The sequence below is a fragment of the Mesocricetus auratus genome, unplaced genomic scaffold, assembly GCF_017639785.1.
Source record: "Mesocricetus auratus isolate SY011 unplaced genomic scaffold, BCM_Maur_2.0 Super-Scaffold_100019, whole genome shotgun sequence".
In the NCBI taxonomy this organism is placed as follows: domain Eukaryota; kingdom Metazoa; phylum Chordata; class Mammalia; order Rodentia; family Cricetidae; genus Mesocricetus; species Mesocricetus auratus.
The window spans coordinates 16,426,994-16,451,254 of NW_024429200.1; the positions used below are offsets into that span (position 1 = coordinate 16,426,994).

The 24,261-nt window shown below is 38.2% G+C and overlaps 1 protein-coding gene across 1 annotated transcript; it reads right to left on the reverse strand.

Moving 5' to 3' along the window:
* Positions 1-5,557: 5,557 nt before the first annotated feature.
* Positions 5,558-16,167, reverse strand: LOC121132787 (hyaluronidase PH-20-like). The gene is made up of 4 exons (XM_040728705.1): positions 16,058-16,167; positions 9,247-10,393; positions 8,742-8,831; positions 5,558-6,280 (listed from the first exon to the last, which is right to left on the reverse strand). Exons 2-4 carry the CDS (start codon positions 10,201-10,203, stop codon positions 5,786-5,788), a joined length of 1,542 nt encoding a protein of 513 aa, XP_040584639.1. The 5' UTR covers positions 10,204-10,393; positions 16,058-16,167; the 3' UTR covers positions 5,558-5,785.
* Between the last annotated feature and the right edge of the window lie 8,094 nt (positions 16,168-24,261).

The window sequence follows — 24,261 nt, forward strand, 5'->3', positions numbered from 1 at the left end:
GACAGATTCAGCTTGCCCAGAGACTACCAGCATCATAGTCCCTTTCTCCACCCATGGGCCTAAATAATCCTAGGCCTGGTTACAGCCCAATTTCCAGTGATCTATACACAACTAGATGAGAACAGGTACTGCACACTGTAGGCCACATCCCACCAGGAGCCAGCCCACCCAGAGACTGCCAGAGTCCAAGTCCAATTCTCCACCCATGAGACAGGCTAGGGTCTGGCCTGCCCAGAGATTGCCAAGGTCCTGATACTAGGACGGCCTCCATCCACACAACCCACTGGAAAGGAACCGTGGTCACACACCCACCAGGAGAGGAAGAGACTCCTTCTGCACCCACAGGAAGAAATGATGTGAAGGAGACAATAAAAAAACACACGCACCAACAGAAAAACCAATATGGCACCACCAGAAACTGGAGAATCTACACTAGCAAGAACTGGAAAGCCCATTGCAGATGAAGCAGATGAAAAAGACCTTAAAAACAACTTCATGAAAATGATAGACACCCTCAAAGAGAATATGAGAAAATCCCTTAAAGAAATGGAAGAAAAAACAAGCCAAAAAATGCAAGAAAAGAAGGAAAAAACAATCCAAAAAATGCAATAAATGGAAGAAAAGACAAACCAAAAAAAATCCAACAAATGCAAGAAAGAGAGGAAAAGACAAACCAAAACTTGCTAGAAACAATTCAAACAGAGCAAGAGTTGAAAGTTGAAATAGAGACAATAAAAAAAAAACACAGTCTGAAGGAATGTTGGAAATAGAAAATCTGGGCAAATGGTCAGGTACTACAGATAAAAGCATAACCAACAGAATACAAGAAATGGAAGAGAGAATCTCAGGTGCTGAAGATACACTAGGGGAAATAGATTCATTGACAAAAGAAAATCTTAAGTCCAACAAATCTCTAACACAAAATGACCAGGAAATATGGGACACTGTGAAAAGACCAATCCTCAGAATAATAAGTATAGAAGAAAGTGAAGAAAACAACCTCAAAGGGGCAGAAAACATACTCAACAAAATCATAGGAGAAAACTTTACCAACTTAAATAAAGACTTGCGCCAGGCGTTGGTGGCGCATGCCTTTAATCCCAGCATTCCGGAGGCAGAGGCAGGTGAAACTCTGTGAGTTAGAGACAAGCATGTTCTACCGAGCAAGTTCCAGGACAGGCTCCAAAACAATACAGAGAAACCCTGCCTCAAGCAGCAAAGGAAAAAGGCCAAGTAACATACAAAGGCAAACCCATCAGAATCACACCTGACTTCTCCATGGAAACTCTGAAAGCCAGAAGGTCCTGGATAGATATTCTACCAACACTAAGAGACCACAGATGCCAGCCCAGACTGCTATACCCAGAAAAGCTTTCAATCACTGTAGATGGAGAAAACAAGATATTCCATGACAAAACCAGATTTAAACAATACTTATCTGCTAACCCAGCCCTAAAGAAAGTTCCAGAAGGAAAACTCCAACCCAAGGGAGTTAACTACAACCAGAAAATCATAGGCAATAGATAATCCCACCTTACCAACAGTCAGAAGAAAAAAAGAGGTGGAAATCCACATATAATTCCACCGTCATCAGCCAATCCAAAACAAGAATGAGCAATCAATGGTCATTAATATCCTTCAATATTAATGGGATTAACTCGCCCATAAAAAGACACAGGCTAACAGAATGGATTGGAGGACAGAACCCATCCTTCTACTGCATACAAGAAACACACATTAGCCTCAAAGACAGACCTTACCTCAGCATTAAGGGTTGGGAAAAGATTTCCCAATCAAATGGACCCAAGAAACAAGCAGGGGTAGCAATCCTAATATCTAACAAATTAGATTTTAAAATAAAATCAATCAAAAAGATGAAGGAGGGCATTTCATACTCCTCACAGGAGAAATCCACCAAGAAGCAGTTTCAATTCTGAACATCTATGCCCCAAATACAAAGGCATCCAGGTGCGTAAAAGAAACATTACTAAAATTTAAATCACATATAAAGTACCACACACTTATAGTGGGAGATTTCAACACCCCACTCTCACCACTAGACAGGACTATCAGATAGAAACTTAACAAAGAAGCAAAGGAACTAATAGAAGCTATGACCCAGTTGGGTTTGATTGACATCTGTAGAACATTCCATCCAAATAAAAAAGAATATACCTTCTTCTCACCACCACATGGAACCTTCTAAAAAATCAACTACATACTTGACAACATATCAAACCTCAACACGCACAAAAACGTTGAATAACTCCATGCACCTTATCAGACCACGATGTGTTAAAATTAGAATTCAACAGCAACACAAATTAAAGGAACCCTACAAACTCATGGAAATTGAATAATGCACAATTGCAACATTCTTGGGTGAAAGAAGAAATAAAATAAGAAATCAAAGACTTCCTAGAATTCAATGAGAATGACGATACAACATACCCAAACTTACAGGACACTTTGAAAGCACTGCTATGAGGGAAGTTCATAGCACTAAGTGCCCATATGAAGAAACTGTAGAATAGTTACACTAGAAAACTAACAGCACAACTGAAAGCTCTAAAACACAAAGAAGCAAACTCATCCAGGAGGAGAAGACGCCAGGAAATAATCAAATTAACAGCTAAAATCAATAAAGCTGAAATGAGGAAAACAATACAGTAAATAAAGGTGACGAAGAGTTGGTTCTTTGAGAAATCAACAAAACAAACCTTTATCCAAACTTACTAAGCGACGGAGTATGAATATGCAAATTAGCAAAAATCAGAAATGAAAAGGGGGACATAACAACAGACACTGAGGAAATCCAGAGAATCGTCAGGTCATACTTTGAAAACCTTTACTCCACAAAATTTGAAAATCTAAAGGAAATAGATGATTTTCTGGATAGATTTCACTTGGCAAAATTAAATTAAGAACAAATAAGCAATTTAAATAGACCTATAACCAAGGAAATAGAAGCAGCCATCAAAGTCTCCCAAAAAAAAAAGCCAAGGGCCAGATGGCCTCAGTGCAGAATTCTACCAGAAATGCAAAGAATAGTTTATACCAATTCTTCTCAAAGTATTCCACTCAATAGAAGCAGAAGGGTCTTTGCCAAACTCTTTCTATAAGGCTTCAATAACCTTGATACCCAAGCCACACAAAGACACAACTAAGAAAGAGAACTTCAGACCAATTTCACTCATGAACACTGATGCAAAAATACTCAATAAAATACTGGCAAATTGAATCCAAGAACACATCAGAAAACTCATCCACCATGACCAAGTAGGCTTCATCCCAGGGATGCAGGGATGATTCAACATCTGAAAATCCATCAATGCAATCCACCATATAAACAAGCTGAGAAAAAAATCATGTGATCATCTCACTAGATGCTGAAAAAGCCTTTGACAAAATCCAACACCCCTTCATGGTAAAGGTCTTAGAGAGATCCTGGATAGCAGGAACTTACCCAAACATAATACAGTAAGCCAACAGCCAACATCAAACTAAATGGAGAGAAACTCAACGTGATTCCTCCAAAACCAGGAACAAAACAAGGCTGTCTACTCTCTCCATACCTCTTCGATATTGTACTTGAAGTTCTATCTAGAGCAATAACGACAACAAAGGGAGATCAAAGGGATATAAATTGGAAAGGAAGAGGTCAAATTTTCACTATTTGCAAATGATATGATAGTTTAAATAAGTGACCAAAAAACTCTACCAGGGAACTCCTGCAGCTGATAAATATCTTCAGCAAAGTGGCAGGATACAAGATCAATTCAAGAAAAATCAGTAGCTCTACTAAATACAGATGATAAAAGGGCTGAGAAATAAATCAGAGAAACATTGCCCTTTACAATAGCCACAAACAACATAAAATACCTTGGGGTAACCTAACCAAACAAGTGAAAGACCTGTATAGCAAGTGTCCAAAACACCCAATCAAAGAGTAGGGTACAGAACTAAATAGAGAATTCTCAGTAGAGGAGACTAAAATGGCTGACTTAAGACTAAATGACAACTACTTAAGAAAGTGCTCAACATCCCTAACCATCCAGGAAATGCAAATCAAAACAACTCTGAGATACCATATTACTCCTGTCAGAATGGCCAAAATCAAAAACGCCAATGACAGTATATGCTGTAGAGGATGTGGAGCAAGGGAAACACTCATTCACTGCTGGTGGGAGTGCCGATTCGTACAGCCACTTTGGAAATCAGTATGGTGATTCCTCAGAAAAATGGGAATCAGTCTACCACAAGACCCAGCAATTCCACTCTTAGGCATATACCCAAAAAGATGTACATTCATACAACAAGGATGTTTGTTCCACTATGTTCATAGCAGCATTATTTGTAGTAGCCAGAACTTAGAAACAATCTAGATGCCCCTCAACTGAAGAGTGGATAGAGAAAATGTGATATATTTACACAATGGAGTACTATTCAGCAGAAAAAGCAATGGAATCTTGAAATTTGCAGGCAAATGGATGGCACTAGAAGAAACCATCCTGAGTGAGGTAATTCAGTCACAAAAAGACAAACATGGCATGTACTCACTCATTTATGGATTTTAGACATGAATCAGGGGAGTGACAACATACAATCCCACTGCCAGAGAGTCTATGAAACAGAATCTTCATTCAGTGAAACTGATGAAAGCAGAGGCAGATACCCACAGCTAAACACTGAACTGAACTCCCGAAATCCATTGTCAGAAAGGGAGAACAGATGAGCAAAGGAGTTAAGACTGGGCTGATTTAACCCACAGAAACAGTTAACCTGAACAAGTGGGAGCACTTGGACCCCAATTTTATGGCTGTGTGCAAAGCATGGGACTCACCCAGACCCCCTGAATGTGGGTATCAGTGAGGAGGCCTAGGTAATCTATGGGGCCTTGGGTAGTATTTATCCCTGGCATACAAATAGACTTTCAGTGCCCATCCCACAATGAGGGATGCTCTCTCAGCCTGGACTCATGAAGGAGGGCCTAGACCCTACCCTGAATGACATGACAGACTCTGTAGATCCACCATGGAGGACCTCACTCTACCTGGGGATCAGAGTGGAGATTGGGTGGGGGGGATTGGGGAGCCTGGTGGGCAGGGATGGGGAGGAGGGCAGGAAGAGGCAGCTAGGATTGACATGTGAAACAAACTTGTTTTTAACTTAAATAAAAAGGAAAAAAAAGGAAGTCAATTCACTAATACCATCCCAGAAGTTCCGAGTGATAACACTCTATAAACACTCCATAAAACAGGTGAATAGTTGATGAAATAAGTCATTTCAGGTATGCAAATTAAACTTGACAATCAGGAATGAAAAGAAAATTAGAGTATTTTATAAAAGTGAGTTCTGAAAATGCACTCAATTATATACACAGTAGTATAGTTTTTAAAGTTGAGCTTTCTGCAAAATGGTTTTAAATTTTTTTCAACATAAAGTGGCTAAAATTCATAATTCTATAAATGGACGGACTAACACACTTGCATTCCATTTTAAACAGCAGAAGTTCTCATCTTAATATTTGCCTGATCATCTTTAAGCAATGACAGACTACTAAATAGACATCAATTTATTCTAATTTTGTTTTATTCAGTCTTCATTCTCTTTATGCCAAATCAATCAGTCTTTGGTAGAAGAATACTTTGCCTTTGAAACTCTAAAATAGAATCTTGATTATTAAAAATAGAATTACGTTTGCAAAATAGAATCCCATCTTACATTTTCAAATCACTGAGGCCTGTTTTTAAAAAAATACAACTAATGCTGTGGGTAGAAAGAACTAAGGAGCACCAACTAGTATTTTCTCCAGAAAAACAAAAATATCTTCTGTCATATGATGCAGTATTTGTGTGAGTGCTATCAGAAAGAGAAGGCTTTTGCCAGGTAGGAGATAGGATGCTGGGTTGGTGTCTATTTCGGCCTTTATACAAACATTGCCACCTGTGCACACGTTAACATCTCCTACATAATACATATCAGATGTCTCCTTACACTTTTTGTTCATAAAACAGCTGCATTGAAAATGTTCGTAAAAATACTGCAGGTCTCCAATTCGTGGGCGGCCATGGACTTCATACTTTCCATTTTTCATTAATTCGATATAAAAACTTCTTGGGTTCAAGTGAAGATATACATCTGAACTTTCATTTTTCTTTGAACACACACCTTTCTCCTCACAAAGTGCTTGGCTGCACATTTTGGCTGCTAGGGTGACATTGATTATGTATGGATTCAGGGTTGTCTTCAAGTAGTTATGTAGGATCGGGCAACCTGGCTGTAAAATAATAAGACAATGAGCATAACAAGGCACATCTTCCCATGTGAAAAGATAGACTATAAGGGAAAAACTCTTAGGAAGAAAGAAACATCAGACTAAACTAGTGGTAAGGAATACTCTTTTTAACAAGCAAATCTATTCCAACAGTTTTGTAATGTGTATACTTAACAGGTCAATGAAGAATTGTTTAGTTGAAGCTTAATTTACCCTAGCCTTCATCTTCCCTAATAATTCATAAATTCAAGAGAATGGGGTGTTATAGATGTTAGATGAAAAGTTTTGAGGCTAACTTGGTCAATAGGAGTACCACCTTAACTAAAGACCATGTCTGCCAACCTAAGATATCAAAAGCTTTCTAAATCCTAGTTTAAAATCTTGGTCACATCAAGAAAATTAGTTATCTTATTTATGCTTCTGTTTCATCAGTCTTAAATTAGGGATGATTTTGGAGCCTTGCTTCACAGACTTATTGTGACGATAAATGAATATATATGGGACCTATCATTTCTTCAGTTAACTCTGACTCTCAGTGAATCACAAAGAAATGGAACAAGAATTCCATTTGTCAGATGAAGACAGAGACAAGGGTTACGCAAAATTCAGACTAGAGAAATGAGGATAAATTTTATTTGTACACTACAAAAAGACCTAAACTGGCAATCTAAGAGATACTGTAGAATTATACCTACAATGGCAAACTTCACATTACTAATCAATAGAACGAACTTCAGAGTTGGGAACTGAGCACATGCGTGAGCATGTGAAGTGTTCTACCCATGCAGATAAAACAGATACACAGCCTGAGGCATTAAGATGCACATGAGGTATGTTGGGCATTAGTTATTTTGGGTTTTAACATAATTTATCTTAGTGCATCTTTCTTTTAATATTAATAATAACTGTATTTTACAACAGGCTCACAAATTTCCTGAACATTAGAAAAATCAAGTTTCATAATGTAGGACCGATAGAGCTGACTTCTTTACACCACTGGGCAGATAAATTGGAGTAATAGGAAATGGCATACTTGACACTTTTTTATGGAAAGTTGTGGCTACTGAAAAAGAAAATAACTGATTACCAGGACAATGGGATAGGAGCTGACTAGGGAAATGGCTTAGTCTGTGAAATGTTTTCTCTGAAAATGTAATTATCTGGATTTCATCACTGAATCTACCTCAAAAAGGCAGCCACAGTGTCTTTGCATCTAAGCCCCTTACTGGGGAGGCAGACACAAGAGAAACCTTAAATATTGTTGACCAGACAGTCTAGCTAAACTGCTGGATCCCAGTTCTGTGTAACTGCCTCTCTAGAGATAAAGTAAGGAACAATTAAGGAAGATAAGATCTTGCCTCTATTTACACACACACACACACACACACACACACACACACACACACAATGCTTGCATTTATCACTTTCTCAGAGAACCTGAAGAAACATAATAAGTGATCCATAATAATCCTGATCATGAGTGACACAAAATAAAAGAGGGGTGATGATAACCCTAAAAAATGATCATGAATTTTGGAGAAGCAGCAGAAATATATAGAAAAGGTCTATAGAGAACAATGTCAAGACAGTACCTAAAAGAGAAAATGGAGATACTGAAGTCTATCCCTGAATGAATCATACTGCAGATCTTTAGGAAAAATAGTAAAACAATGGACAGCTAAGATTAAAGTGGCACTAAAAACCAATGTGACAGCTAAAAAAATGCCCCCTATACTACTCTCTGTTGATGTTGATTGGTTTCTCCTTTGAAGAAGGGAGGGTTCTCAATTCTTTCATTTTTTTAAGGAGGTAGTATACAGAAATCATAAATGGACCCATCACTGAGAAAGGCATTTATAGTTTTGGAAGAACAGCAGCAAGAATTTAGAATATACCTTGGAATATTATAATTTTACAGTAATTTTCTGTGACTCAAAGATTTTACCAAGCAACATATACCCATTCCTGACTTGCATTTTCTGTTAATTACTTTCTATTTATCAAACTAAAAATAATAAAGTCACACAAAATGAGCCGGGGGTCAGTGTACCTTGAAATACATCTGTTTTAAATAAATTTAAAAGAAGGATTTTGTCCATGGCATATGCAGCTCCATGTTAACAATGTATACACACACACACACACACACACACACACACATACACACATACACACACACACACACCCTCTCTGTGTCTCTCTATTATTCAAGCATATTATGGAAATGGGGACAAATACTTGCTATGGGGAAATAACTAAACATGTCAAAAAACTGAAATGGTAGACAAGCTATGGAGCATAGAGAACTTTGGTTAATTCTACTTCAGAGTAAAAGATATAACACAACCTGATTCAGCAAATATTGAGCTCTCCTGCTTGCCAAGCACCATACTAATTTCCTTAACACGAAGTATTCAAAAACTTAAGGATAGAATTACTTTCTATTCCTACCCAGTCAACTTACCGCACGTTGTGCTAAACTCATAGCATCCCATATTATAATCCCAGCGGGACCCAGAGCAACAATCTCACCAATTGTATTCACAAGGTCCACCTGGCAAAGATGATACAGAGAGTTAGCAGGGAAGGATGAATGGAAGCTGTTACACAGGACATTACCAACAAACTAAGCATGCTGACACAACAATAACACTTAAAATAATTCTACATTCTTTAAATCTTTTACTATGGTTTTTCTTTACTATTTACTTATTCTGGAAATATCCACAAAACTAAAATAAAACAGTTAAAATATTGCCTATGTGTTATAATTCTCTGTGATTACTAACATGGTTACAATAAGCACTAAAAATGTAGCAATTTTATCTCTTTTGGAGAACATAGAACTAGTCCTGTGTATATGCTTACAGTTATATATGAAACTGAATTACATATCCTTTAAAAACAACATAAATTTCCAGTAAACATTGTGAACCATAGGTTAGAGATGTTATACACCATTTATTTACCTCCTTAAGGTATTCAGAAGTGCTATCAGTAAAAACAAGACGAATATAGACAAAAATTGGGACAGGATCTTTTTCTTTTCGAACTTTGGACACCCTGACAGATTCCACTACCCGGTATCGGACATAGAGTGCAGCTTGTCGATTCGATCCCAAGTCTTTCTTCAAATAGACAGACGGATAAAGGCCCGTGCTCTCTTTCCACATCCAGTTAAGATCATCATTTCTTTGCTTTTCCACAGGAGGGCATTTCCCATCATACTTTGGGTCTTGAAATTTATTGTTATAACAATCAGGAAACAGATAATAACCCCATAAGTGTTTTGGTCTAACCGATTTTCCCAGTTTTAATGTCTCTTCCATGAACTTCCTTCCTGCCGCTTCAAATTCCTCTTTGGCTTTCTTGGTGGCGTCTGTGATGCTAATTCCTGCATTATTTGTCTTGACCAAGTCAATAGACTTATTCCTGTAGATATCCTTGGGTCTCCAGTTTCTCAACCAGGTGGGCCTCCATTCTTCCCAGTCAATGATAGCTAAGCCTAATTTGTCTACTGGAATGTAATGCTCAATATCAGTCTTAGCTTTGGTCAGATGATCTTGCAAATTCCCTAACTGAGGAATTCCTCCATGATGGTCTACTTGTTTTGTATCTATGTGAGGATAGAAGCCAAGTCGATCAACATAAAATAGTGTAACAGGCTGCCCTGTGGCAGTTTTTCGGGGACTTCCAATTAAAGGGAAAAGGCTGAGATCTATTGAGTGACTAAAGTTTCCAATACAAGCTTCAGTTGGGACATTCCAGACCCAAATTAAACTCTCATTTGGCATAAGCGGCCCTGCCCTATAATCCTCAGTCAAGGAACATGGAATCAGAAGGAAGATTATTAACACTGTCTGGAATGCCCTCCTAGACTCAACAAAGCTCCCCCAAAAAACATGTTTAACTGGAAACCCTCCCATTGCAGAGAGTAATTACTGTGTAAACACTTATTTCTTCTTAAACACTTAGGTTTGTCCAATATTTGATGCAAAAGATGCGAAAGACAGTGACAGGAGGTGACCCTGATGTATGATGACTGCTTTATGTTGAAGATTATTCTTCTTGTGTCACATTTCAGGAATATTTTCCAGCAAGTTCAATTATCTAGAACTGAAAAAAAAAGACAAATATAGAATTCACTCTAGCCATGAGAGCCCTACCAAGTCCTCAATGTTTTATGCAGAGAATTTAACTCAGTTTCAAAAGATAGAATGCCTACTATTGTGTTTAAAGCAAGAAGATTTTTTTCTATTATGTTTGATAACAAATTCTGTAACAATCAGCATTTAGTTAATCTCCAAAAATCATTCCCGATGCCAGAAATAACTGGATGTAACTATTTTTCTTACTTAATTCCCAGACATATAGGATGCTATATCTGTTCTAATGTAAGAAAAGCATCTCAGGAGAGGAAGACACCATGAGACAGGGTACAAGCAGAGGGATTTTTTTATTAGAGAAAGGTATCATAAAAGGGGAAAAGAGGAAAGGGGATACAAGCCTCCAGGGACAGGGCAGCAGGTGAGAGGAAAGAGGGGAGAGACAGAAGAGGGGAACTGACAGAGGAGAGAAAAAAGAGAGCAGGACAGGAGGTGGGCATGGCCCTTTTAAAAGGGAACACAGTAAATATGCACATTTGGTGCTCTTAGTGGCTGCAGCTGAGGGCACAGACTGTCAGAACCCCAAGGACAGAGCAGTACAGATGCCTGAATACTAACAATATCTATGAACACTTTAGAAAAATACAAGTTGGATTATATAACTCTGTATGTATTGGTTGTGAAAAATCACTGTCGTGACTTGACAAATTTTGAAAACATATCAAAGAATTTGAAAATAATTTTCATTTTTGTAATTAAGTGTGTGTGTAAATGTGAGGATGGTATTGGGAACTGAACCTAACTAAGACTTTGAAAATGCTAGGCAAATATTGAAATGAGTTATATATCCAGTAATTCACCTGGTTAATTGTTTTTTGACTTATTTATTGGGTCATGGTACTGTTAAGTTTCCCTGGATAGCCTGGAACATATGATCCTTCTGCCTGAGCCTCACAAATGCCTGTGATTATTTGTGTATAACTATCTCTGCTTACAGCTTAATCTTTCTTCCTACTTCATTGGTACTTTTCCTATATTAATTGTATTTTTCAAGACTGTATGAAAAATACAGGAGCAGCCGGGCGGTGGTGGCGCACGCCTTTAATCCCAGCACTCGGGAGGCAGAGGCAGGCGGATCTCTATGAGTTCGAGGCCAGGCTGGACTGACAGCCTCCAAAACAATACAGAGAAACCCTGTCTCGTAAAAAAAATAAAATAAAAAAATAAAATAAAATAAAAAGAAAAATACAGGAGCAGTATGAAGGAAAGACAAAGTCACTTTCTTCCACAGGTAATAATTCAATATGTCTAAGATTGCCTTAGAACACTGCTGAATCAAATTTTACAGTGATAATTCCTTACTATTAAAATTAACAAACTATTCTATATAGACTGCCTCTAGTCTTGTTAAATAAACATGAGACAGGAATTCTGATCTTTAAATACTGTTTCAAAAGCAAGACTTTGTTGTCATTCTGACTGATGACAAACAGAAGTGTAACAGCATTGAAGTGGTCTGAGACAAGAACTAAGGAAGTTCTGCAGTAATGAGTGTACCTTAAGATTGCCAACAAGAGACTGATAATTTGCTGTTGTTTTGCCCTCAACAATTGTCATACGTCTCTTATGTCGATAGACAAATAGGACCGTGAAGAAACTTCTATAGGAGTGTTCCATCAGCCCCTGAACCTGAGAACACTTCTGGATAAATCTAACTAGAAAGTCATTAAGAGTGCAGCTTAAATATTATGAAGGCACAAAGAAGACTAATTACATACATGCTGATCTAGGAAAGTGATTGTCAGCCCTATGCCTAGCACTTCTTTTCAAGTCTGAGAGTTTCAACTATCAGTTAGCTACCTGCCACAAAGTTCAGTTTCATTGCTGTAATGGCCATGTGTAAAAAAAAAACAATAACTGAAGTTGATTGAAGTAAAGTAAGTATAAGCTAGAGGAGAATGGGGTAAAATGGGAAGCACCAGCATGGCAGGACAAATGATAAGAGTGTAATTACATGGGCACTCTTTTAGTTACCCTGGGTCAGGAAAACAAAGTAATCTGTTACTCTTGGCTCTCACACCACATCCAACACAGAAAATTTCTGTGACCTTAAAAAAGTGTGATGGGTCTCTTCACCTACAAACAATGAATTCTACAAAAGACCCCAACTAGGTATCCTCAAATCCAGTCTAACTCTGACCCTGTCTTCACAGAGATAGTGTTCAAGAGCTCACAGCTCAGTACAGAATTCCTCTTCCCCTCATCAGGGGGCAGTCATGAAGTACAGGTGATTTTGATCAACTGATTATACACTAACTTTCAAATGGCCCTCCTTGGATCCCTTTAACGTCCTTAAAGAGAGAACTCTGGGAAACAGGTTTAGTGGATTGTCATCATAGATGCTGCAAAGGACAAGAGTGGAGAGAGACACTGTGAGAGAAGAAGGAAAAAGCTGCATGCCTTGCCCAGGTGAAACTCTATCCAGGAATCTTCCCATGATCTGTGATCTGAGAACTCCCAGATTCTGTGCTTTTATGTTTACAGTGACATCATTGCACAGGCATGATGGAAGCATTGATCACTATGTAAAATGAGCTTAGGCAAGAAAGAAACGAGGTAATGGTGGTGTCAAGGCCTGCCATTGTCCTTCGTCTCTTTGTGGAATCCCTCCCATCATTCTTGGGACAACACCTTTGGAAAAGGAGTCTTATGTTTCTCTATCAAAGAAGGGAAATTCAGAGCATATACGACCCATTAAAAAGGAAAGTCCAAAAAAATAGTTTCTATGACCTGCCTGGATGAAGAAAAATATTCTTGTACTAGAGGAAAAAATATGAAGCAGGAACTAAGGATAGAAATCACAACTATGTATAACGATGTATAGTCACATATTTATTCGTTTATATACTGAGTACAGTGATATAAACCACCTTGGTAGACATATATCAAATTGTATGAAACAGTTTGATATGCAACATGTTTGGAACCTGAATATTTTGAATTTGAATCCTTAAAAAGGCCACTCTCAGGCTAGACAGATGGTCCAGAGGTTAAGAACACTGGCTATTCTTCCAGAGGTCCTGAGTTCAATTCCCAGCAACCACATTGTGGCTCACAGTCATCTGTAATGAGATGCTATACCCTCCCTCCTCTGGCCTGTAGGCAGACATGGAGACAGAACACTGTATACATAAAAAATAAATCTTTTTTTAGAAGGCCACCCTCTAATTAATTTTTCACAGAGAAGTTATTTATTGTCTTTGACTTAATCTCTTCAACAACCAGAAGATATTTCTTACCTGTCTAAGTATTCCTTAACTAATGTATGTAATATCTGTACTGCACTAAGCAACTGAGTTTGCTAGATAGTACCAACAGGCATACAGTCTGACTCAGTCTCAAAGTCCCATGACCTAGACGTATAACTTTGCCTCATTTTAGACATTTTTAACCTTACATCTTTAATTACAAAATATGGATTATAAAGAACATATATATAGGTCCTTTATGATATTATAAGAATGTATATAAAGCCCTTGGGATAATGACTGTGAAAAAATTCATAACACACCACCCTAAAACACATTAGTTGTGTTTCAAGTTAATGAGGATTAATCAAATACATAGGAGAGAAGGGCTTTCTGATCTATCCCAAAGAAAAATTGTCACTGTATAAAGTGGCAATACATCCCATAACTGGACACTGGGTGGCTGTTAAAATTACTCAGTGCTAAGAAACTTACTACATACCCCATATTGTCAACTGGTTTCTACATACGTCCCCACATATTACTTCCTCTAGAAGTTTTCACTGGCCTTGCTTATTCTACATAAATATGTTTTGCTTTGAAAGCTTATTGGTATCTTGGTTGTAGGTTTTTTTAAAGCAGTAGTTCTGAATCCCTTTAGCAAGCCTCCAAAACAATTTACATTATGGCTGATAACACTAGCAAACTTACAGTTACGAAATAGCAACAAAAACAATTTTATGGTTGGGAGTCACCAAAGGAAGGGGAACTGTATTAAAGGGTCACAGCATTAGGAAGGTTGAAAACTACTGCCCTAGGTTTTGTGGTGGTTCGAAAGAAAATGGCCCCAAAAAGGAGTGGCACTATTAGGAGGTGACATACTTGTTGGAGGAAGTATGTCACTATGGAGGGCAGCTTCAAGGTCTCTTAAGCTTTCCTCAGTGTGACAGTAAATCAACTTCCTGTTGCCTCTGAGTCAAGATGTAGGACTATCTTCTCTAGTACCACATCTGCCTGCATGATGCCATATTCCCCATCCTCCTGACAATGGACTGAATCTCTGAAACTGTAAGCAAGCCACCTCAAATAAATGCTTTCTTTATAAGAGTTGTTGTGGTCATGGTGTCTCTTCATAGCAATAGTAAACCCTAATTAAGACAGGTTTCATTATTTTTCCTATGATGCTTCCTATACATGTGAAGAAAATTACTGGATAATGTTGTTGCTTTGCTCTTATTTGCCTGTCATTTCAATCCATCATGATCCCTAAATATAGAACTTCAAGGACAAGATAAGATTTGTTTCTTTTGCTTTGGTTCTAGCAGAATGGGTTACCATTGCCTGAGATACAAGGCTTGCTCCACAGACTAGAGCGGACAGTTTGGAGACATGAGAACCAGCAAAGGGTAAGATGTTTTTATGACATCAACCTCTGAGGGCTTTGTAGAGTATGGACAATTAAAGCAAAGGTGTTCCTAGACCATGAACACTTGCTAAAGAGAAAACTGTCCCTCTGGATCTGATTCATCTGTGCTTTTGGAGTCTGTCATGCTGATAATTGTTTCTGGAAGCCTCTGGATTTTTCATCTTTTCTGGTGTTCCAATCATAAATGGACATGTAATTGCTATGGTGTTTCAAACCATGGTGGCCTAAGGTCTGAATGGCAATTGATTCTGCCCTAGCATTCACATTCTGACCAAATTATTTCAACATCCACTATTTTCAACATAACTATATTTCTAGAGGTAGCCACCATACCTAAGAAAATGCCCCAAGTCTCACACTACCTTGAAGACCCTACACTTGATTTTATAAACCTACCTTCTGCCTTTGGTAATTCCTGCTCTTTGTTTATTGTCTGCAGGTTTGGTCTACAGACTAAATGAAATTCAAATAACCATGCTAACATTATGACAATGAAATGGTTTTAGTAACTGAGATCATTCCTCACTGTGGCATTCTTTATGGGTTGAATTTGTCTAAAGGACTTGTTTTCAACACAGATTAACCACTTGCTTCAAAAGCATCTGTGCTACTCAATAATATCAACAATCAGAACAAGTATAACATAACATCTAAATATAAAGTAAGTTTAAATTAAAAGCTCAATCAACTAGTATTACATTGGTCCTTATAAAACTGTACTTCAATTATTAGGTATAAATAAAAAATTTCCAGGTTAACTTTAAGAGACCTTATAATTAGCAGTGCCTCTAAATCTTGAGTTCCTACATTAAATGGACTTAAAGTCACTTGAATGGATAATTTGGAGCTACCACTTACAACTTATAATAACTAATACAATAGGGGTATATCACAAGTGAGAGAAGTATACCTTCTATTGAGTGACAATTCTTTTCATCACTTTTCACACACACAAAAAAACAAGTGAATATCATTTGGGAAAAAAATCATGTACTGTTACCTTGCTGGAAGAACCTTAGAGGCACCTGTCCTCCATCTGCTTCCCCATCATAATTTTTAAAATTCTTAATTCATGTAAACCATGGCCATCCTAAACTACACCAGAACTCCTAGGACAGAGCAATGGAAAGACTGTCCCTAGGGATGACCTCATAGATGGGATTTCAGAGCTAATTCCAAGGTCCTAGAAGCAAATGACATCACAAAGTAGACAGATTCTCCCAATATCACAGATCAAGATACTTAGTATTTCTTCCCCTTTCCTCCTACTTACTATTCCCCCATTCTTTAGAACAAAAGTTTCCTATTCTCCTCCTTTCCTTGGAAAACTGGCTGATAACTATTTTTCCTCAATACATTCAGCTTTCACACATGTGCACAAAATTGCACAGCCCAAGATCCTGTCATATTAACTAGCCATTCTGATAGTGATTTCAGCATGTAGGTAACATGAGCAATTATGCAAATAGCTCTTATCCATTTTAATGTAAGTATTTAGTAGAATTACTGCTGAGAGGGTTGATTGAAACTGGGTAGCATTTGTGACCAAAGAGTAACTGCCCCTCCCCTTCCTCCTGATGAAATCCTCATGCCTAGTAAAACTCAAGTCTGTTCCTTGATCAAAAGATGACATGGAAGATCATGTTTCCTTTTTATTTAATATGAACTTGACATTTCTTAGCTCATAAAATAGGACAATATTGCAATTAAAACCCCATAGTTTATGTCACAGGCTGTATCTCAAATTCTTGATAAAGTTCTTTTAACATACATTTATTATAGGTTTTTTGCCAAATATGCTGGTACATCAGGTGACTCAACTCATATAACATGAAATAACATAGCTATTCCCTTGGCAAGGCTGCTCAATTCTAAAATATTTACATTAGAAGATCAAAACACTGGAGTTGGTAATAATAACTCATCTTACCTGTTTTCTTCTGTTAATCTATCTTCTGTCAATTCAGTTCCTAGACATGGAACCTAAAAAGAATATAGAGAAATACTTGTTTTTCTTCTATTATACCTGACACATAGAAAGTGCTCAATAAATCTGCTGTTTCTATTGTTAGTAATAGTGTCCCCTGTTCCCACCCTCTTCTATGTAAAAGATAGTACCATGAATGAAACATAAACATCCACCTCTGTATGACAAAGGGCACCATCATTCTGCCAAAGTAGCAGGATACAGAATGGGAAATGATCTTTACCAATTACACAGCTGATAGATGATCAGTGCTTCTCTCAGCCATCATCAGAGAAGCTTCTTCTCGTAGTAGATGGGAAGACCGACACCTAACCTCTTATGTAGAGAGTAAGTGGTAAGACTCAGTCCTAAACGGGACGTGTCCATCAAAAATCTTTCCCTTTAATGGTCAAGGACCTGTGAGCAAGAGGAAATAGAGACAGAGGGGAAGTATTACCTCAAGAAAACTGTCTTCTAGATACAAGACCGATGCACATATAAATTCACAAACACTGGCAGCATGCATAAGGCCCACACATGCTAAAGACAATCAGGGTCCAACTGCTAAGAAGGGAAAATTGGCTTCCACCCCTGAAAAGCTATCTCCAATTGGTACTCAAACAGGAAAACTTAGTTTTCTCCAATGGAATCTCACCATGTATATTAAACACTCTTCAGGGTAGGCCCCATGCCTAGCCGTAGACGACTAACACAAAACAAACTCAATAGTACTTTTGTAGACTTTTTTGTCTCAAGTTGATTTGCTTGGGTATTTTTTTATCTTTTGGTCTTTATATATTTTGGGTTCTATTTTAGTGGGGTTTGTGAGGTTTTTTTATTCTTTCCCTTTGTGTAAAAATGTGTACCTCTCCATTTTTGTTATTAGTTTGAGGGTTTTTTTGTTTGGGGGGTTCTCTTTCTCCTCTGTGTTTTAAAGACAGAAAAAGAAAGAAAGGATATGGATTTGGGTGTGTGAGAAAAACCTGAGAGGAACTGGGGAAGAGAAAAAAGTGTGACCAGAATATATTATGCAAATTTTTTCTATAAAATAAGTAAATAAATAAAAGTAAATAATAGTAAATGAGTAAAAGTAAAGCTTTCTCAGGAATGTTTTTAAAAGTTAACTTTCTTCATACTTGCATCATTAAGAATTTGTTTTCATGGAAGTGAACAACTCCAGGAAACTGATGCCAAATGAGAACAGATCTGATGAAGCTGAGGTTTAGTCATGATTCTCAGAATCAAACTTTGTGATCCTGAGTGGAAACTTGTGTGAGGACGGTCTTTGTGGATCCAGACTCTCTCAGTACATCAGGCTGGCTCAGCCTTGGTATGGATTGCACTCATTTAGCTGCTCAGCAGCTTTGGGAGGGAACATGTTAAGAAAGCACTCCGCTCAAAGCTGGGCTTTATGTTGCCTTCCCTCAGCCCAATTGAAATGGCCTTATGTTCTGTAAAATATAACTTACAGAAATTTTTCTATTTTTTTCCGTTTTTAATTTAAATTAGAAACAAGCTTTTTTTACATGTCAATCACAGTTCCCTCTCCCTCCCCTCCTCCTCTGCTCCACAGACCCCCTATCCCATCCCCTTTCTATTCCCCAGGGAGGGTGAGGCCTTCCATGAGGGTTCTTCAAAGTCTGTCATATAATTTGGAGCAGGGCCTAGACTCTCTACCATTTGTCTAGGCTTAAAGAGCATCTCTTTATGTGGAGTGGGTTCCCAAAGTCCATTTGTGTACTAGAGATAAATACTGATCCACTATCAGAGGCCCCATAGATTAACCAGACCTCCAAACTGACATCCACATTCAGGGGATCTAGAACAGTCCTATGCTGGTTTCCCAGCTATCAGTCTAGGGTTCTTGAGCTCCCTCTTATTCAAGTCAGCTGCTTCTGTGGATTTCTCCAGCCTGGTCTTGACCCTTTGCTCATTACTCCTCTCTGCAACTGGATTCCAGGAGTTCAGCTAAGTGTTTAGCTGTGGGTGTCTGCTTCTGATCCCATCAGCTGCTGGATGAAGGCTCATGTTTGTCTTTTTGTGACTGGTTTACCTCACTCAGGATGGTTTCTTCTAGTTGCATCCATTTGTCTGCAAATTTCAAGATTCCATTTTTTTTCCTCTGAGGAGTACTCCATTGTGTAAATGTACCACATTTTCCCCATCCATTCTTCTGTTGAGGGGCATCTAGGTTGCTTCCAGGTTCTGTTTATTACAAGTAATGCTGCTATGAATATGGTTGAACAGATGTCCTTGCATGAATGTGCATCTTTCGGGTATATGCCTAAGAGTTGAATTGCTGACTCTTGTGGTAGACTGATTCCCATTTTCCTGAGGAACCGCCATACTGATTTCCAAAGTGGCTGTAAATGTTTGCACTCCCACCAGCAGTGGAGGAGTGTTCCCCTTTCTCCACATCCTCTCTAGCATAAACTGTCTTTGATGTTTTTGATTTTGGCCATTCTATCAGGTATTCAGATGGTATCTCAGAGTTGTTTTGAAAAGTTGACCTGAAGACCTCACACCCATTATAGATAGGGTCCATCTTGAAACAGTGCAAAGCATTTGAAGAGAAACCACCTAACTTGAAAATGATGTCTAAGGGATTCTCTACTCTAAAATAACCACCTACGGAAGTATGCTCCCAGCATCAGTATCAGAGATCTGTGCAATTGCTATCATGGATGCTCGGCCACTTACCAAGCTGTCAGTGCAACTTGGTTTTACAAGCATGAAGTGGGCAGGAGTAAAGGGTTTGTGGAGGCTTGAATCAAAGGTTGCCAAAGGCCTCTAACATCAGGTAATGTATACCAGGAATGGAATCATTATAATGTTGACCTGAAATGCCACTATGTGTAGCTATGTAGAAGAAGTCAGTGTTAGAAAGGACATACTGGGATGTCAGAGTTACTAAGACCATGGGATGACCACAGAGGAAATATGCAAGCATTGGATTAAGTCATGCACAGAAAGGCTATATGTAAAGCAATGACCAGAACTAGAGAAATGGGTTGACTCAAGTCCTTTAGAGTCCAGATGATTCCATTATAAGCCCCAAGACAGAGTTATGAGATTTGGTGTTTTCCTACTATGTGTTGTTGTTTTGGTCTTGTTTTGGTCCAGTATTCCCTTGCTAATCACATTTCTCCATTGTAGAATGACAATACTTACTATGTGTTGTATGTTATAAGTATTTAACTTGCTTTCTGAAATAATTGGGCTCATGTTAAGAGATTGCTTGAGCCTCATAAGAGACTTTGAATTTAGACTTTTGAAGAGTATTCAAAACTATTAACTTTGCTACCAATAGAAGGAATCTTCAAAAGTTATGCTGCACATATTTAGCATTGGTAGATGACCAAGTGTTTATGAAGACAAGAGGAAAAAGGTTATGGATTAATAGTGTTAAGTTGAAAAAGGATAGATTTGTAGTGGCTAATATTTGCTGTATGACAGGTTCTAGAAACATCTAGGAGATAAACATCTGGTCATGTGTATGAGGTAGTTTCTATAATGGGTTAATGGTAATGGAAAGACCCACCCTGAAGGTGGGCAGAACCATTCAGTATATGTATAATGTGACCACAACCTCACAGAATTGTAAACCAGAAGATACCCTCTTAATCCTTAAATTGTTTCTTGTCAGGTATTAGACAAAAAAAAAAAAGAGGAAAATGACTAATACAGGCTGAATGTTCTTCTACTTCATAAAAGAAGGGGGAGGCCAGTTAACAAAAATCATAAAAACAATCATTAGCATTGCTCCTCGGCAGGAAAGTCAAACCAATATGCTTTGGCTATTGACATTTTTTTACATGTATGAGATGTAAGCTACCACCAATAATCATCACTGATGTTCTAGCACAAATCGTAAGTATACAGCAGATACTGTAAAAAGGGAAAGGAAAAATTCAATCTCACAATGCCATTCTAAGCAAGCTCTAAAATTCATACTTTCTCTGTCTCTCTGCTTTACTGCATAAAAACCTAATGACCCTGTTTCTTATGGGTGAGAAAGCTAGGCAAGGTTGCATTCCTCCTCAGCAGGAAGAAGGCAAAGCAGTATTCCCATGTGAGACATGTGAGACATGTGAGACAAAAGCAAAAAGAACTCAGCACTTCAACAACAGGTGAGAATCTGGCTGGGTAATGACAAAGGGGGAGTGTCCCTGAAACTCAGGAAGTGTGGAAGCAGCAAGGAAGCAACTTAGAGCAGATTAGAGAAGTTGATTAGGCCTGCAGTTGCTATCTTTAGGATGTTGGAAAAATTTGAAACAAGTATGAGGGCGCAATAAGAGATTCACATTGTCTAGTCCTTTGCTTCAAAGTAAGCACACCAAAGTAAAATGTATTTTTAAAAAAAAAGATATCAAGGCATTTTCAGAGAGTTTAATGAAAAAAAAAAGCAAACGACATCAAAGTCCTTAAAAGACACAAGTTTAATTGTAAACACAGTTACAGTGCAGCCAGTGTCCCAGAAGTTGCATCTAATTGGCGCTTTGTACTTAAAAAATAATTAAGAATGGCAGAAAACCCTTTGTGGTTATTCACATATGAATGGCTGATTATGTTATTTCAAATCTTAGCATACAAAAACTACATTAAATATCCAAGTGTATACCCTTACTATTTTGTCAAATTATGACCTTTCTTATAATGTTATATCATAGATAGGTATGGTCATTCCTTTATTACAATTTCTTTGAACTATTTGTTAACAAGGAAGTCGTTTTACTAAATCTCAAAACATGACAATTGACATCAGATTTTTAAATCATTTAAGGATTTTCAACAAAACATGGATAAAATTAATCATTTAAATTTTCCAAATAAGGAATTAAGTACTAAAAAAATTCAATTATTTGCCTATCAACCCCAAACTTTAAAATTCAGATATCAATGCAAATGCAAAACCAAATAACTCAATTTAAAAATGGGATATAGATCTAAACAGAGAATTCTCAGCAGAGGAATCTCAAATGGTCAAGAACAACTAAAGAAATGTTCAGCATCCTTAGCTCTCAGGGAAATGCAAACCAAAACAACACTAGGATTCCATCTTACACCTCTCAGAATGCCTAAGATCAAAACACAAGTGACAGCTCATGCTGGCAAGGAAGGAAGGGAACACTCACTCCTCTACTGCCGGTTGTAAACTTGTACAACCACTTTGGAAAACAATATGGCAGTTTTTCAGAAAATTGGGAGTCAATCAACTTCAATTGTATCACTCCTAGGCATATATACAAAGACACTCCACCATACCACAATAACATTTGCTCAACTACATTCATAGCAGCTTTATTTTTTTTCAAGATAGGGTTTCTCTGTGTAGTTTTGTTTTTTGTACATACTAATCCCAGTTTCCCCTCTCTCCCCTTCTCCTGCTCCACACCTTCCCCTCACCTACCCCTTTTGCTCCTCAGAGAGGGTAAGTTCTCCCATGGGGAGTCAACAAAGTCTGTTCCATCACCATGTTGAGGCAGGACCAAGACCCTCCTGGCTATGTCTAGGCTGAGCAACATATCTCTCCATAGGAAATGGGCTCCAAAAATCTAGTTCATGCATGAGAAGTAGATCCTGGTCCCGCTGCCCATAATCCCACAAGCTGCACAAGTCACCCCCTAGTCACCCCCTGTCACCTGCATGCAGGGGACATAGTTCAGTCCTATGTTGGTTACCCAGTTGTAAGTCCAGAGTCAGTAAGCACCCACAACTTGGCTCATCTGTTTCTGTGGTTTCCCCATTCTGGTCTAGACTGCTTTACTCATATTATTGTTCCTCCCTCTCTTTGACTGGACTCCAGGAGCTTGGCCCAGAGATTACTTGTAGATCTCTGCATCTGTGTCCATCAGTTACTGGATGAAGGTCCCATGATGACAATTTCAATAGTCATCAATCTGATTATAGGGCAAGACCAGTTCAGGAACTCTCCATTATTGCTTAGAGTTTTATCTGGGGTCATCCTTGTATGGACATTTCCCTAGTGCCAGGTTTTCTCCCTAATCCTGTAATGGTTCCCTCTATCAAGATAATTCTCTCTCTCTCTCTCTCTCTCTCTCTCTCTCTCTCTCTCTCTCTCTCTCTCTCTCTCAACTCAGCATCCCCTTCCCTCATGTTCACCTCCCCACTCCCCTTCCTTCCTCCATTCTCCCCTTCCACACTCCCCCCATGCTCACAATTTACTCAGATCTTCACTATTTCACCTTCCGAGGCAGATCCATGTATGTCTGTCTTAGAGTCCTCTTTGTCACCCAGCTTCTCTGGGGTTGTAGACTGTAGGCTGGGAATCCTATGCATAATATCCACCTACGAGTAAATACATACCATATTTGTCTTACTGGGTCTGGGTACCTCACTCAGGATGGTTTTTCCTAGTTCTGTCCATTTGCTTGCAAATTTCAAGATGTCATTGTTTCTTAAAACTGAGTAGTACTCCATTGTGTAAATTTACCACATTTTCTCTATCCACTCTTCAGTTGACAGGCATCTAGATTGCTTCCAGGTTCTGGCCATTACAAATAATGCTACTATGAACATGGTTGAGCAAATGTCATTGTGCTATGCGTGTACATCCTTTGGGTATATGCACAAAAGGGTTATTGCTGACCTTTGCTGTAAATTCATTCCCAATTTTCTTAGAAACTGCCATACTGATTTCCAAACGACTTTGCAAGTTTGCAATCACAACAGCAATGGAGGTGTGTTCCCCTTTACCCACATCCTCTCCAGCATAAGCTGTCATCAGTGTTTTTGATCTTAGCCATTCTGACAGGAGTAAGATGGTATCTTAGAGTTGTTTTGATTTGTAATTCCCTGATGGCTAAGGATGTTGAGTAATTCCTTAAATGTCTTTGAGCCTTTTGATTTTCTTCTGTTGAGAATTCTCTGTTTAGATCTGTAGCCCAGTTTTAATTGAATTATTTGGTATTTAGTGTCTAGTTTCTTGAGTTTTTTGTATATTTTAGAGTTCGGCACTATGTGAGATGTGGGGTTAGTTAAGATCTTTTCATTCTATAGGGAGCTGTTTTGTCTTAGTTCTTTGCTTTACAGAAGCTTCTCAGTTCCAGCAATTTATTAATTGCTGCTCTCAGTGTCTGTACTACCAGTGTTCTGTTTAGGAAGTGGTCTCCTATGCCTATTCATTCAAGGGTATATGCCCAAGATTGGAATTGTTGGATCTTGAGGTAGACTAACTCCCAGTTTTCTGAGAAACTGCCATTTGACTGTACAAGTTA

Bases quoted from the DNA above. Each gene is read 5' to 3' on its own strand.
- LOC121132787 (XM_040728705.1), bottom strand. From the start codon at position 10,203: ATGGGAGGGTTTCCAGTTAAACATGTTTTTTGGGGGAGCTTTGTTGAG. The intron at 8,832-9,246 runs GTAAATAAATGG...CATCTTTGCCAG, and splicing joins CTTCTGAATACCTTAAGGAG to GTGGACCTTGTGAATACAAT. The intron at 6,281-8,741 runs GTAAGTTGACTG...ATTATTTTACAG, and splicing joins TGAGTTTAGCACAACGTGCG to CCAGGTTGCCCGATCCTACA.